Here is an 11,562-nt window from a genome sequence, read left to right on the forward strand (position 1 = left end):
GACCTTCTTCGGGTGGTGCTGGGGAGGGGGGGACGGGAGGGCGGTACCCCCCCCCCTCCCCCGGGCGGGGGACACTCCCCTGGGGAGCCGCAGCATTGCAAAGTCCTTTCTGAGAAGCTCGGCTCGGGGGAGGGGGCAGGAGCACCCCGCGATTCCGTAGCCGGGAGTGGGGGGGGTCACAATCTCAGCCGTGGCATTTTGGGGGAGCGGGGAGGCGTTCCGCGGGCGATGTCACCGGCCGGTCCCCAAATTCCCCCCGAAAAACCCACAAAGAAGGCGGAGGCGATGCCGCCGAAACCGGCGGAAAATTCGCTTTTGGCCCCAAAAATCAGCCGCACTGGGGCCGTATGGGCCGGGGCTGCCGGAGAGCGGCCCCGCCTGGGCCGGGACCCCCGTGCCCGGCTCCACTCCCGCCCGATCGCGCCCGGCCCCGAGCGCTTCTTTTCTTTTTCTTTTCTTTTCTTTTTTTTTTTTTTTTTTTTTTTTTTTTTTTTTTCCGGTTTTTTTTAAGCGCCAAAACCCGTGCCGCGAAATTCGGAATTCCCGCGGAAAACGCCGAGTGCTGATTGGCTGTCGCGCCGCGGCCCCGCCCCTCTCTGCGGCAGGGTGGGGCCTTGGAGCGGTCGCGGGCGGGCGGGGTCATTTATGCAAATAAGGGGAGGGACCCTCTTGAGACCGCCTGCCGGGGGTAGGAGGGCTTTGCGTTGGGGATCGGGACTAGAATATATTTTCTGTTACTTATTTATTTTTCAGAAGATGCCCCCCATCAATCTGGTGGGGTCTACCCTGGGGGCTGCAACCCTCCAACCCCATCATCCTGCATTCCTCACCATTCTCTTATCTCCATCAACCCCAGTCCTCATCTTCTCATCTTCAGCCCACCCTTCCCATCGTTCCCCCACCCCTATCCCCAGTAGCAGCAACCCAGGGTAGGGGAGAGGGAGCCGCATCTATTTAAAATAAAAATTTTGGCTTCCATTAGCCAGAGGCTGTCTGGCACCTCCCCACCCTGCAGACAGTGCTGTTGGGGGAGGGCAGAGATCTCAGAGGGGCTCAGCATGAGGAGATTTGGCCCCTGGTTCACTCACAGTTTGTTCAACTTGGTGCTCATTGCTCCACATGCATCCCACCCATGTCCTTGGAATACACCAAGTCTTCTGACAAAGTGGAGGGAGAAAAAGGGGATGAAGGACACCCAAGCTGGCCTGCAGGGTATTTCAGAGTGCAGCAGTAACAGGAATCACTGAGGCAATGGCAAACCCCTGAGCGAGGGCAACTCTGACCCTTACTGGCACCAGTAAAAGGCCACCACAGCCACTGAGACAGGCCAGGGTTTAATTTTGCTGAGGCCACCAAGCCACAACAGTTGGTTTCTCTTCATCCCTCTCTATCACCTTGTTTGTCTCTATCCACTGGTTCCTCTCCATTCCCTGATTTGTCTCCATTACCTGGTTGCCTCCATCCATTCATTCCTCCCCGTTGTTCTTCTCTCCATCATTCTCCTCTCCAGGAAGAGCCAACTCCATGCTCAGGTCAGGGATAAGGATAATTATGTGCAGAAATGGACTTCTGTGTGAAAAAGCCTCTTGGAATACAGACAGATGGACACATGCTGAGCATGGCCTCTGCTGTGGATGAGGAAGGACAGCAGACCTCCAGACTCCAACTCAGCTGGGAGAGACACCCAGAAATGTGCCAGGAGCCTTGGATCAAGGATAGACATTTGCCTCCCACCGTGCAAGACTCTGAGGCAGAACAAAAGGCCTAGCAGCAGTGATGCTACCCCAGCTGGGCAGGACAACCCCTGTGCCAGCAGTGTGGCCGAGCTTGGCAAATCAACCCACCCAGACCTTCTTCTTCCTCTCCGTGCGAAGAAGGCAACTGCTGTCCCGATCCCAGTGCACAAAGACAAGGCCACGACCAGCAGAGTGGATAAATTTGTGTTATTTGCCTGCCTTGGGCTCGCTCCAGTGGGTGACCCGTGGGACAAGGACATTGGGGGTGCCTGGCAGCTTGTGTCCTCAACTCCCCCACTTTGGACAAAGCAGAGGTGATGTCCCCACGTGTTGTTAGTGTGACCTCACTGGGGTAAAGGCTGACCCAGAAGGTGGGAAAACTTGTTGGCCCTCATCCCCTCAGCTGTGCTGAGGGACAGCTGAGGGAGGAGTCAAGGGTATGTTTCCCAAGCCTTTTCCAGCCTTTCCAGCCATGGCTTTCCACCAGCAAAGTCCTCTCCCATACCAGAAGACACAGACTTGTATCTTCCTGTGACACCAAGGTGTCCAGAAGGGCAGGCCATGCACCAGCTTCCACCCTGCAAGCCAGAGGGGTTTGGATTGGAAAGGATCTTAGAGACCATCTCATTCCGTGATGTTGTAGAGGTCTGGGATGATCTTGTGGATGGCCTGAAGCAGCCCTAATCAGCCCCTTGACCAGCGTCCTCACCCGGGAGCAAGGCGAGAGATCCCATCACTGTGCTGGCCGTAGGGGAAGGAGCCAGGAGACCTCTCCTAGCTTCTCCCCTGAGGGTCTTGGGAGGGTCTGAACTGCACCCGAAGGCAGGGTGAAGAGCTGATGGTGAAGAACAGCTAATGATGCTGCTTTTCCCAGAGCAGATTGAGCACATGGAATAGTGGTGCTACACCTGGGCCCCTGCATCTCCACCAGAAGGCACCACCAGAGGCTCAGGGGTACAGCCCCCACATCGTCGCTCACCTCAGGATCTGGAAATTATTTTGCAGATTCAGCTTGGAGGCGAGGGACCTCATCAGGATGCAGAGCACAAGGCTGACTATATCTCAGAAGCAGGGGGCTGAAGCTGGGCTGTGGACCCCAAATGATATCCCATCCCCTAATGTTCCTCCCCAAGGAACATTCCCAGGAGAGAGGGGGTGCAAGGGGTGCTGATGCCCTATGGCTCTGCCCAAAGTGGGGGGAACAACTGTCCCAGGAGCATGTGATGGGCCACTAGGAGAGCACAGGTGATGGGCCACTAGGCGAGCACAGGTGGCCAGCAGCCCCCACAGCCCAATGCCACACACCCCTGTGCCTGGAATGGGGGCAACAGAGGAGGTCCCAGTCTTTTCTGGAAGGGCACCAGAGAAGGTCCTGGTCCTTCACAAGGGGAACACCAGAGAAGATCCCAATTCTTGCCGGGATAGGCACTGGGGGAAGTCCTGGTCGTTTCCACGGGTACACCAGAGGAAATCTGAAATCCCAGTTCTTCCCGAGGGGAGAACCTTTCCGGCCAGCCGGGCTCTTCTTCCTCTGCCCTGGAGACGGCAGCAGCGAGTCGCGGCTGCAGGGCCAGCACCGCTCCGTTGTCCTCGGCGGATTTTGAGACGCGCGTGAAGCCTCTGTCCCACCGTGGGACAAAGCCCTGATGTCACCTGTGGGACAGGGAAGACAAAGGGCTGACAGGAACAAGCGAGTTGGCTATCACGACGGAGGATGGTCTCCACGGGGGTGGGGAGGGAGCAGGAATAGCTTCCTCTAATTCCACAGCATCCCTGGGGGCTCCAGCCAAGGGGGTGCTGAGCCCCTACACAGGCTGGTTTGCAGGATGAGCCCTCCCGTGCATACATGCATACGAGCGTGTATGCATACATGCAGCACATACATCAGTGTGCCTGTATTTTCAGTGTGCACAGGCGTGTGTTGGTGCCTATGGGCATATTGTGAATATACACGGGCATGGGTGTCAGTGCGTGCACACGTGTGAGTGTGCCCGGACACAGCCGTCAGCATCTGCACACACACGTGTGAGTGCACACAGCCGTGTGTAACTGAACACAGTCGTGTGTGCACATCTGCCCGTGTGAGCGTGCACAGACACGCGTGTCAGTGTCTGCAAGCACGTGTGTAAGTGCACACAGGTGCGTGCAAATGCACAGTCACGCGCGCATACGTGCACACACGTGTGAATGTGCTCATGCCACACGTGTCAGTGAGTGTACGTGAGCAACCGTGCGCGTGTGCGCGCCCACGCCCAGCGGCCAGAAACCCTCCACGCGTGAGCGCGCCTGGCCAAGGTCACGCGTGTGCGCGCAGCATCTGTGTCAGCGGCGGCTGGCGGGGAGCCGGGGGGCGCGGGGCCAGGCCTTGGCTGGGGCAGCAGCGGGAGGAGGAGGAGGAGAAGGAGGAGGAGGGAAGTGCGGCTCAGACAGCGCGGCGCCAGCAAACACCTGCAAACAGCTCCGGGCACACAATGGCAAATACAGGTGGGAACCGCCGCCTCCGTCAGCGCAGCGATTGCATCAGACTCCGGCGCTTGCCAAGAGGCGAACGAGCCGGATCACGGGCCACCGGCACCGCGGCGGGGCCGCGCTCGACCTTCACCACTCCCCCCCCGGCCCCCCCGGTATTAGTTTTTGCCCTCCTCGCCCTCTTTTCTGCACCCCTGCACTGTAGCCGGGGTGGTAAAAGTAACGCCGGGCTTACTCGGCCAGGAGCATTTTTCTCGTTCCAGCTGTTCTCCCCGAGGTATATCTCGGTCCCTGCGGCTATTTTTAGCTGCATCTTTTCCCCGTTTTCTTTACTTAATTTTTTTTTTTTTTTTTTTTTTTTTTAAGTCAGGGTTTTCCAGGAAAACATCGGCATCCCACAACAGCCAAGAGAAATCTGCTGCATGGGGTAAATCTTCTCCCCGAGGTAAATCCCATTAACCCCCCGAGGTAAATCCTAGTCCCAGCAGTTATTTTTACTTGTGGTTTTTTTTTTTTTTTGGTTTTTTTTTTTCCTAAGAGGCGTCTCAAAGAAAGCAGTGGCAACTGACAGCCCAGTCCAGGGAGCAAGTGGGATCTGAACAAGGCTTGTGCCAGAGTCTGGGAAGGTCGGGGTGGCGGGGTGGCTGTTCCGGGCAAGGCGCCGGGATCCATCCACCACGGGGGAGGAGGGTACGGCCCTGGGAGGCTTCTTGGGAGCTAGCGCCGAACCGAGACCCTGCCGAACCCCAACAATCCCCTGCCCTGATCCCTGAGAGGGGACAGGGGCAGGGGCCACCTCCACTCCCCGGGGGCTGCAGTCCCCCTCCACCTCCCCAGTGTCGTTTCCATCCAAAAAGCCCCAGCAGGACTGGTTTCTCCCACCCCATCAGTGCCTAGCCGCACTTCTCCAAGTAACCCCAGCTCCAAAGTAGGCTCATTAATGCTCCCACGAGTCCAGGATTTCCACCACCATAATCTCTGATGAGGGACCCATTAGGACCTGGGATGGAGTGCTCACACTGCAAGAAGCTCCACCTTCCAGATAACTGAGACTCATCCCTGTCCCCTGGCTCAAGCCAAGGATGCTTTTCCCACTTAAATCCCTTTGGCACATCAGCACTGGCACAGCTGGAGGACCATGACACTGGGGTGAATGTGGGGACACTCAACCCTAACCCACCCTTTGCCTTTTCCTCCAGAGCCAAAAGCCAGTGGAGATGGCAAAATCTTATTTTTAGCTGTGAGCATAACAGCAGCTCTGTTCCCAGATGCAGTGGTTTCTGGATGGACACCTTCACCTGCCTCTCACCATGCCCATGTCACAGACAGCCCATGTCACTGCATCCTACCCCACCCAGAGGTACCAGAGGATACCCTGCCCTGGGGACATCAAGCTGGGAGGAGGGAGGAAAGTTCCCAGGGGCTGGTGATCCAGTTGGACCAGGTGGTGCTTTTTGGAAGCTCCATGTGCTGCCTTTCTCTGTGGAAATGCCTGTGGACAAGGAATATTTGGCAGGTGCCAGCTGCACCCCAAGCTCCTGTTCTGTCATTGGGATAGAGGCTGAAGCCAGTGTGTGTGGGTGAAGCTTTGTACCACTCTGTGCTCCGAGACCCTCGTGTCTTCTCCGTCCTCCTCTTCCCATGATGCAGCCCTTAACCCAGCACTCCTGGATGCTGGAGCACCCTGGGGACACTCCAGTGCCATGGGGCAGGATCCACATCATGCATGGCTAAGCCCACAGCAGCAAAACCAGAGCCCAGCGCTGGGAATAAAGATGATGGTGCTACAGGTGGGGATGAAGTCAATTTAACTTCATCCTAGGCAGGCCAGCACCTTCCCCAGGGAACATGATCTGGCTCCACAGCTGAGCCAGCCCGGGGTCACATCTGTTCTGCTCCCGGGCCAAAGGGAAACCACAGCATTACCCAAGGGGAGGGAAAAACATTTTTGCCCCCAACACCTCTTTCCCTGCAGTGTTGACCCCGAGGAGATGAGGCCAAGCAGGGGCTGCTCTCTTAATACTACCTGGGGCAGCAAAAGCAGTCCAGAAACTCCTCTACCACTATGGGGTATATCCTGGGGGAGCAGCATCACCCCTTCCAGTCCAGTAGAAGCTCAAATCCAGCATCAGGGCACCTATCAGCCCATTTTCACATGGCTAAACGTGGAAAAAAGCATGTTTTTCCCTTCTTCCCTGGGCTCCAGCTACACCTCTAGATGGTCCCCGGGGCTCAGCACCTTCTTCACTCCTTCAGATAAGCAGATAAGCACAGCAGCACACAAAATAGCTGGCAGCCACCTCGGCCAGGAGCCGGCAGCCCTGGGTTAATTCCTCCCATACCTGAACTGACATTTCAACGCTATTACACAATTATGGAGATTCTTACAGTAACCCTAGAAGCTCCCATCAAAGTTTGGGAGGCTCCCACCCCCCCAGGGGGTTTTCCCACCCAGAGGTACACCCCAGCTCCCTCCACCCCAGCGATGAAGGAGAAAAAACAATCAAAATTATCTGATTTTTATTATGCAAAAATGGTAACTTTTATAAAAAGTTTATAAAGCAAGTACAAGGCATATTTGCAGAAAATCACCTTCCTGCACAAAAGGTACAAACAGTTATACTCTAGTATAGAGCTCCACAATACACGAGGCCACAGCCCCAGAGAGAGTTTAGTTCATACTCGAGGATGTTTGTTCCCCCCTCCCCAAAGCCCCCTAATCCCCACCCCACCATCCAATTAAACACCTTTAAAAAAAAGGACTCGCTGCTATAATCCAAAAATATACAGACGACCTCCACTTTATCATCAGTCTATCATTAAAAATATCTCATGTGAATTGGGGTCCCAAGCTGGGATGCTGAGCTCCGTGGGTGGGATGCTGGCGGTGGAAGGCTGGGGGGTCGGAACCAGCCGCTCCCCACTCGCGGTGCCCGGGCCCGGGGGAGGCGAGGCCGGGGCCGGTAGGTCGCAGACAGCCCGGCGCCACGGAGGAAGCTGCTATTTACCTCCGGCTGATAACGAACCAGGAACCGACACTCGCTGCCTGTTTGCTAATTGGCACCGGGAGGTGAGAGAACAGAGGGGGAGGGAGGAGAAAAAAAATAATAGCGGTAATTAGTGCTGTGGTAAGTGGAGTTGGGGATGGAAATTTGGGAAGAGGAGGTGGGAGCCAGGAAACCAAGTTCGTCGGGGACTGTATCTGGCTCCCGGCTGGGGCTGCTGGAGGTGGGTTGGTGCTGGTTGGGGACTGGGGTTCAGGTGGGAGACTTGGGGGGGATTGCAGAAAGGGGGAGCACCGGTCTGCTCCAGTTATTTGGACCGGTATCGGTGGTAGGTTGGGGAGGTCGACTGGGGTGGTGAAAAATTGGGGCGCGAGGAGAAATTAGGGCAAGGGGAGCATGGCTTCCTGGGGATCGGTGCCCTGGGGATTTTGATGCTGGGGGGCGGGAGGGGGCCCCGGGACGCCACCTGGGGTGTGGGCATATGGGGAGGACTGGGCTGCGGTGGTGACTGGAGGCGACACTCACCTGGTGAAGGTGTCGTTAGTGACACAAACTTCTCTCGTCTTTGGTGCGGAGTTCTGAGGCGAGCTCAGCCGCCTGCGGAGAGAAGGGACAGGGCTTAAGATCACCACGGCGGCTGGTGGTCCCCACTCCTCCCATTCCCCACCGTGCCACGACCCACCAACACACTCGGGCAGCCCCGTCCCGACTTGTTATCACCTCCAACCTAACAGATCCCCTCTCCCCAAAGCGACGTACTTAGCCCCCAGTCCGAAGCGACCTTTACCTTAAGGGAAAGTAGAGTGGCCTCGGAGGAGGGGTCGCGGCCCTTGGACCCCTCCTCCAGCACGATCTGGAGGTCGAAGATGTAGTCTATGACGTGCTGCAGGATCTCCACCTGGCTCACCTTGGTGCCTTGAGGGATGCCCGGCACCAGCTCCCGCAACTTGGAATAGCAGTCGTTCATATCGTAGAGCAAGTTCATGGGCTCTTCCAAGGCCGGGCTCTTGTTGTGGCTGCCCCGGGCGATGGCTAAACTCTGCTCCGAGAGGCAGCAAACGGCCTCGTAGCAGCTCCGGACGGAGCGCACCGGGCTGATGGCTTTCATGGTGGGCTCGGAGCAGCTCTGGAGATGCAGGACGGGAGGATGCCTAGGAGCCTCAGGGGCTGTCGCGGCGGCTGGAGTTTTGCTGGGACCTTCGAGCACCAGACCGCCAGAGAGGGCAGATCTGAGAGCTTTGACTCTCAACCCCCGGACCCCCAACTTTCGTATCTCGCCGGCAGATCGGAGAGGGCAGGGGAAAGGGGGAGCTTCCCGTGCCGCCTTTATATAGGCAGCGCCACTTGACCGCGCCCACCCATGTAAATTATGAATAACACAACCCCCTTTTATGTAAAATAACCATTAATCTCTTCCCTTTTATGTAAACGAAGCCGTAAACCCCGCCTCCGAGTGTCAATGAAGCATCAAACTCCACCCCTACACATAAATGAAGTCTTAAACCCCTCTACCTCATACCCTCCACCCCCCCAGCCCCCCAGACTGACCCTTGATGGCCCGACGGGGATGACACGATCACGCAGGTCCCCCTCCCCATGGCCATACCCCCAAACCTCTTGGGGATTATCCCCCCCTAACCCCTTCAACACCCTAGCACCCCCAAACTGTCCCACTCCCTTTCCCAGTGAATTCCCCCTATTTTTAGACAGGACGATGGGGTTTCCCACCTCCCACCCTCCCTGTTTTAAGGAAATTAGTGCCGCCCTTTTCCTCAATCCGCTTCTCATCTGACCTCCAGACTTTCTGGCGTCAGGAATTATCTTGTGACCAGCAGAAAAAAATTAATTGCGGTAAAACTGAGGTTACGATGGAGAAACCAGATTTAGGTCAGTGCCTGCAAGAGGCCTGGAAGGTTTTTTATTTTGGAGGTGGGAGACGAGATTTATAGGCAAAGGGGCTATCCCAGCAGGAGTGATTGGCGCGGGGGTATGAAGGAAACTGCCCTTCTGAACCATCGCTGCCTTAAAACTTCCAGAATCAGAGAATGTCCGTAGAAAAAGCCCAAAGCTGGAGCGATCTGGGGTCCCCAGTGGGTGTCACTGCAGCAGGTGGCACATGGAAGGGTCCCGCAGTTGCGACAGCCCCGCAACACCCCTACAGTGAATCAGGATGAGCCCAAGGGGAAAATCCTCTCTCCCCCAAATACTGACTTCGGTGGGATTTAGTTATGGGGGGTGTTGTGGGGGTTTGGTTATGAAAGTGCAGGAAGGGAATGTTACAGCCAAGAGGGCTGGAGGGAGGCACTCCAGGACCCCGCTTGGCCCAGGGGTCCCAGCTAATGAGGGGGGCAGGGGGTGAGGGTACAGGCACCTGGACCAAATTATTCCTGCCCACGGCAGCGATCTTTTCTAGATCTGCCCAAATCCCACTTTGGTAGTGCTGGGGTTTATTTCCAACCCCCAAAGGGGTCTGGGGACTGCAGGCTGGAGGGCACCCCTCCTCCCCACATCTCCCCCAAGCCATGAGCTGCTCAACAAAAAAACCTTGAAAGCAGCATCCATCACTTTTTGTGGCTGGATTATTTTTATAATTTTTATTTTTCTCTCCACGGCCCCCCCCCCAAACCCCCCACCTCACTCGTTATGAATTTCCTGGGAAATCATTTCTGTGTAAAGGATAGCAGCTTGGGAAGATGCATAACTCCCCTCATTAACCAATCCACCCCCCCCCCCCCAAACCAAAAAATTCCGAACAAAATAAAGTTAAAAAAGAATTAAACACATTTAAAAAATAAAATATAAGTGTAAAACTTAATGAAATTAACACAGATTTTTAAAATGTTTACAAAACATTTAGAAACTCTTTTCAGACCACCACCTGAATCCTTCTTATGACTTCCCCTCAATACAAAACAGCAGCGTACAGCCTCTGCTTATTCCCATACACCCCCTCTCCTTTCCCAAGGGATGGCGGGGGGGTCGGGGGGGCGCTGAAAGGCTTCAGAGGGACTGGGAGGGGAGCTTTTGTTTGCAGGGGGGTTTTGTTGGCGGCGGTTCCCACAGGCCCTGCCTGGGCGGCGGGACCCGCTGCCTTTGCCCAGCTGTGGCCCGGGCCCTCCAGCTGTGTTGATCTAACTCCCGGCCCCAGACAGCCTGGCGCCAGCCCTGCGCACGTCATGCATTCACAGAGGGATGCGTGGCCAAGGCAACCTCGCCCCCCCGGCCCCCCCCGCACCGCCGCGGCCGCGCTGCCGCCGTATTCCAAGGGGATTCATTCCAATCCTGGGATACCCCGAGTGTGTGAGGGGGCTGGGAGCACAAGAACGTTTTTATCTGATCTCCCCGAGTTTGTGTCACGACCCCTCATTTCCCCGGATGGGTCACTTCACTTTTGACCGGGGGGAAAAGGGGCACTTTTAGGGTGCCATTGCAGTGGCAGCTCCAGGTTTGGGGTGTCCTCACGCAGTGGCTGCAGGGGGAGTGGATTTCTTGGCGTGGAAGAGAGAAAATGGGGGAGGAAGGGAGTGGGAATGCTTTGGAGCATGATGATTTCATGGTGAAAGGGCCCACACTGGGTGTTTTATTAAAATGAAAAGCAAAGGAAGCAGGAGCTGGGATTTTCCACCTCAGCAAGCACCCCAAAAATGATACCAAGTCCCTTGGGGGAAGGGTGACCATGTACCTCACTACAGGTCAGCTACTGCTCCCTACCCACCTTTTGCCTTTTCCTGGGAACAGATTGTTAATCCCAGGGGATTTGCCCATGCTGCAAATACCTGCAAAGGTCCTCGAAACTTGAGGGGCCTCACAAGTAGCTGCTTCCCCCCACCCCAAAATAATCTACCCCTTGGGCTTGGGTTTGGTTTGATTTTTTTTTTCCCCCTGAAATAAGTCAGTAGAGGTGAGAGGATGTGAGGGATGTAACATGGAGTGGAAATGGCCAGATTCAGCCCAGCTGCTGCAGGGCAGGGAGGGCGAGTGTGGGGTTCCCTGTGTCCTGGGGGAACACCACCAGCATTTTGGGAGGAATTTCTTGTGTTTTGGAAGCTGGAGGCTGTGTGGAAGCGCTGGCTGCGGAGCAGGGATTTGCTGGGAGAGGAGAGGAACAGAAATGTGGCAGGGTGCCCAAGGCAGCTACAAAGGGAAGGGCTCTTCCCCAGGGGTCATCTGGATTCACTTTCAGATGGGGCTGAGGTATAAATCCCATTTACCAGGGATCTTCAGAGACCTTCAGGATCCTTCAGGAGCAAGGGAAGCCGAGGGACCTGGCTGGCTTGCTCTGGCTCAGCACAACATGGGAACAAGAGCTCAGAGATTATTGATTTTTGGAGATGCTTTAAGCCAACCCCCCC

At 56.0% G+C, this 11,562-nt stretch overlaps 1 protein-coding gene across 1 annotated transcript; it reads right to left on the reverse strand.

Annotated features, from left to right (window-relative positions):
* Positions 1 to 6,708: 6,708 nt before the first annotated feature.
* On the reverse strand, positions 6,709 to 8,651 carry ID3 (inhibitor of DNA binding 3, HLH protein). The gene is made up of 3 exons (XM_041463238.1): positions 7,998 to 8,651; positions 7,736 to 7,807; positions 6,709 to 7,258 (listed from the first exon to the last, which is right to left on the reverse strand). Exons 1-2 carry the CDS (start codon positions 8,316 to 8,318, stop codon positions 7,751 to 7,753), a joined length of 378 nt encoding a protein of 125 aa, XP_041319172.1. The 5' UTR covers positions 8,319 to 8,651; the 3' UTR covers positions 6,709 to 7,258; positions 7,736 to 7,750.
* Positions 8,652 to 11,562: the final 2,911 nt, after the last annotated feature.

The sequence above is a fragment of the Pyrgilauda ruficollis genome, unplaced genomic scaffold (assembly GCF_017590135.1).
Source record: "Pyrgilauda ruficollis isolate IOZ18807 unplaced genomic scaffold, ASM1759013v1 scaffold162, whole genome shotgun sequence".
In the NCBI taxonomy this organism is placed as follows: Eukaryota; Metazoa; Chordata; class Aves; order Passeriformes; family Passeridae; genus Pyrgilauda; species Pyrgilauda ruficollis.

What these genes read in the sequence shown, in the direction of transcription:
- ID3 (XM_041463238.1), bottom strand. Translation starts at nt 8,318, where the DNA reads ATGAAAGCCATCAGCCCGGTGCGCTCCGTCCGGAGCTGCTACGAGGCC. An exon ending in CCACTCTACTTTCCCTTAAG is followed by an intron (nt 7,808 to 7,997) that starts GTAAAGGTCGCT and finishes TTCTCTCCGCAG; the next exon opens with GCGGCTGAGCTCGCCTCAGA.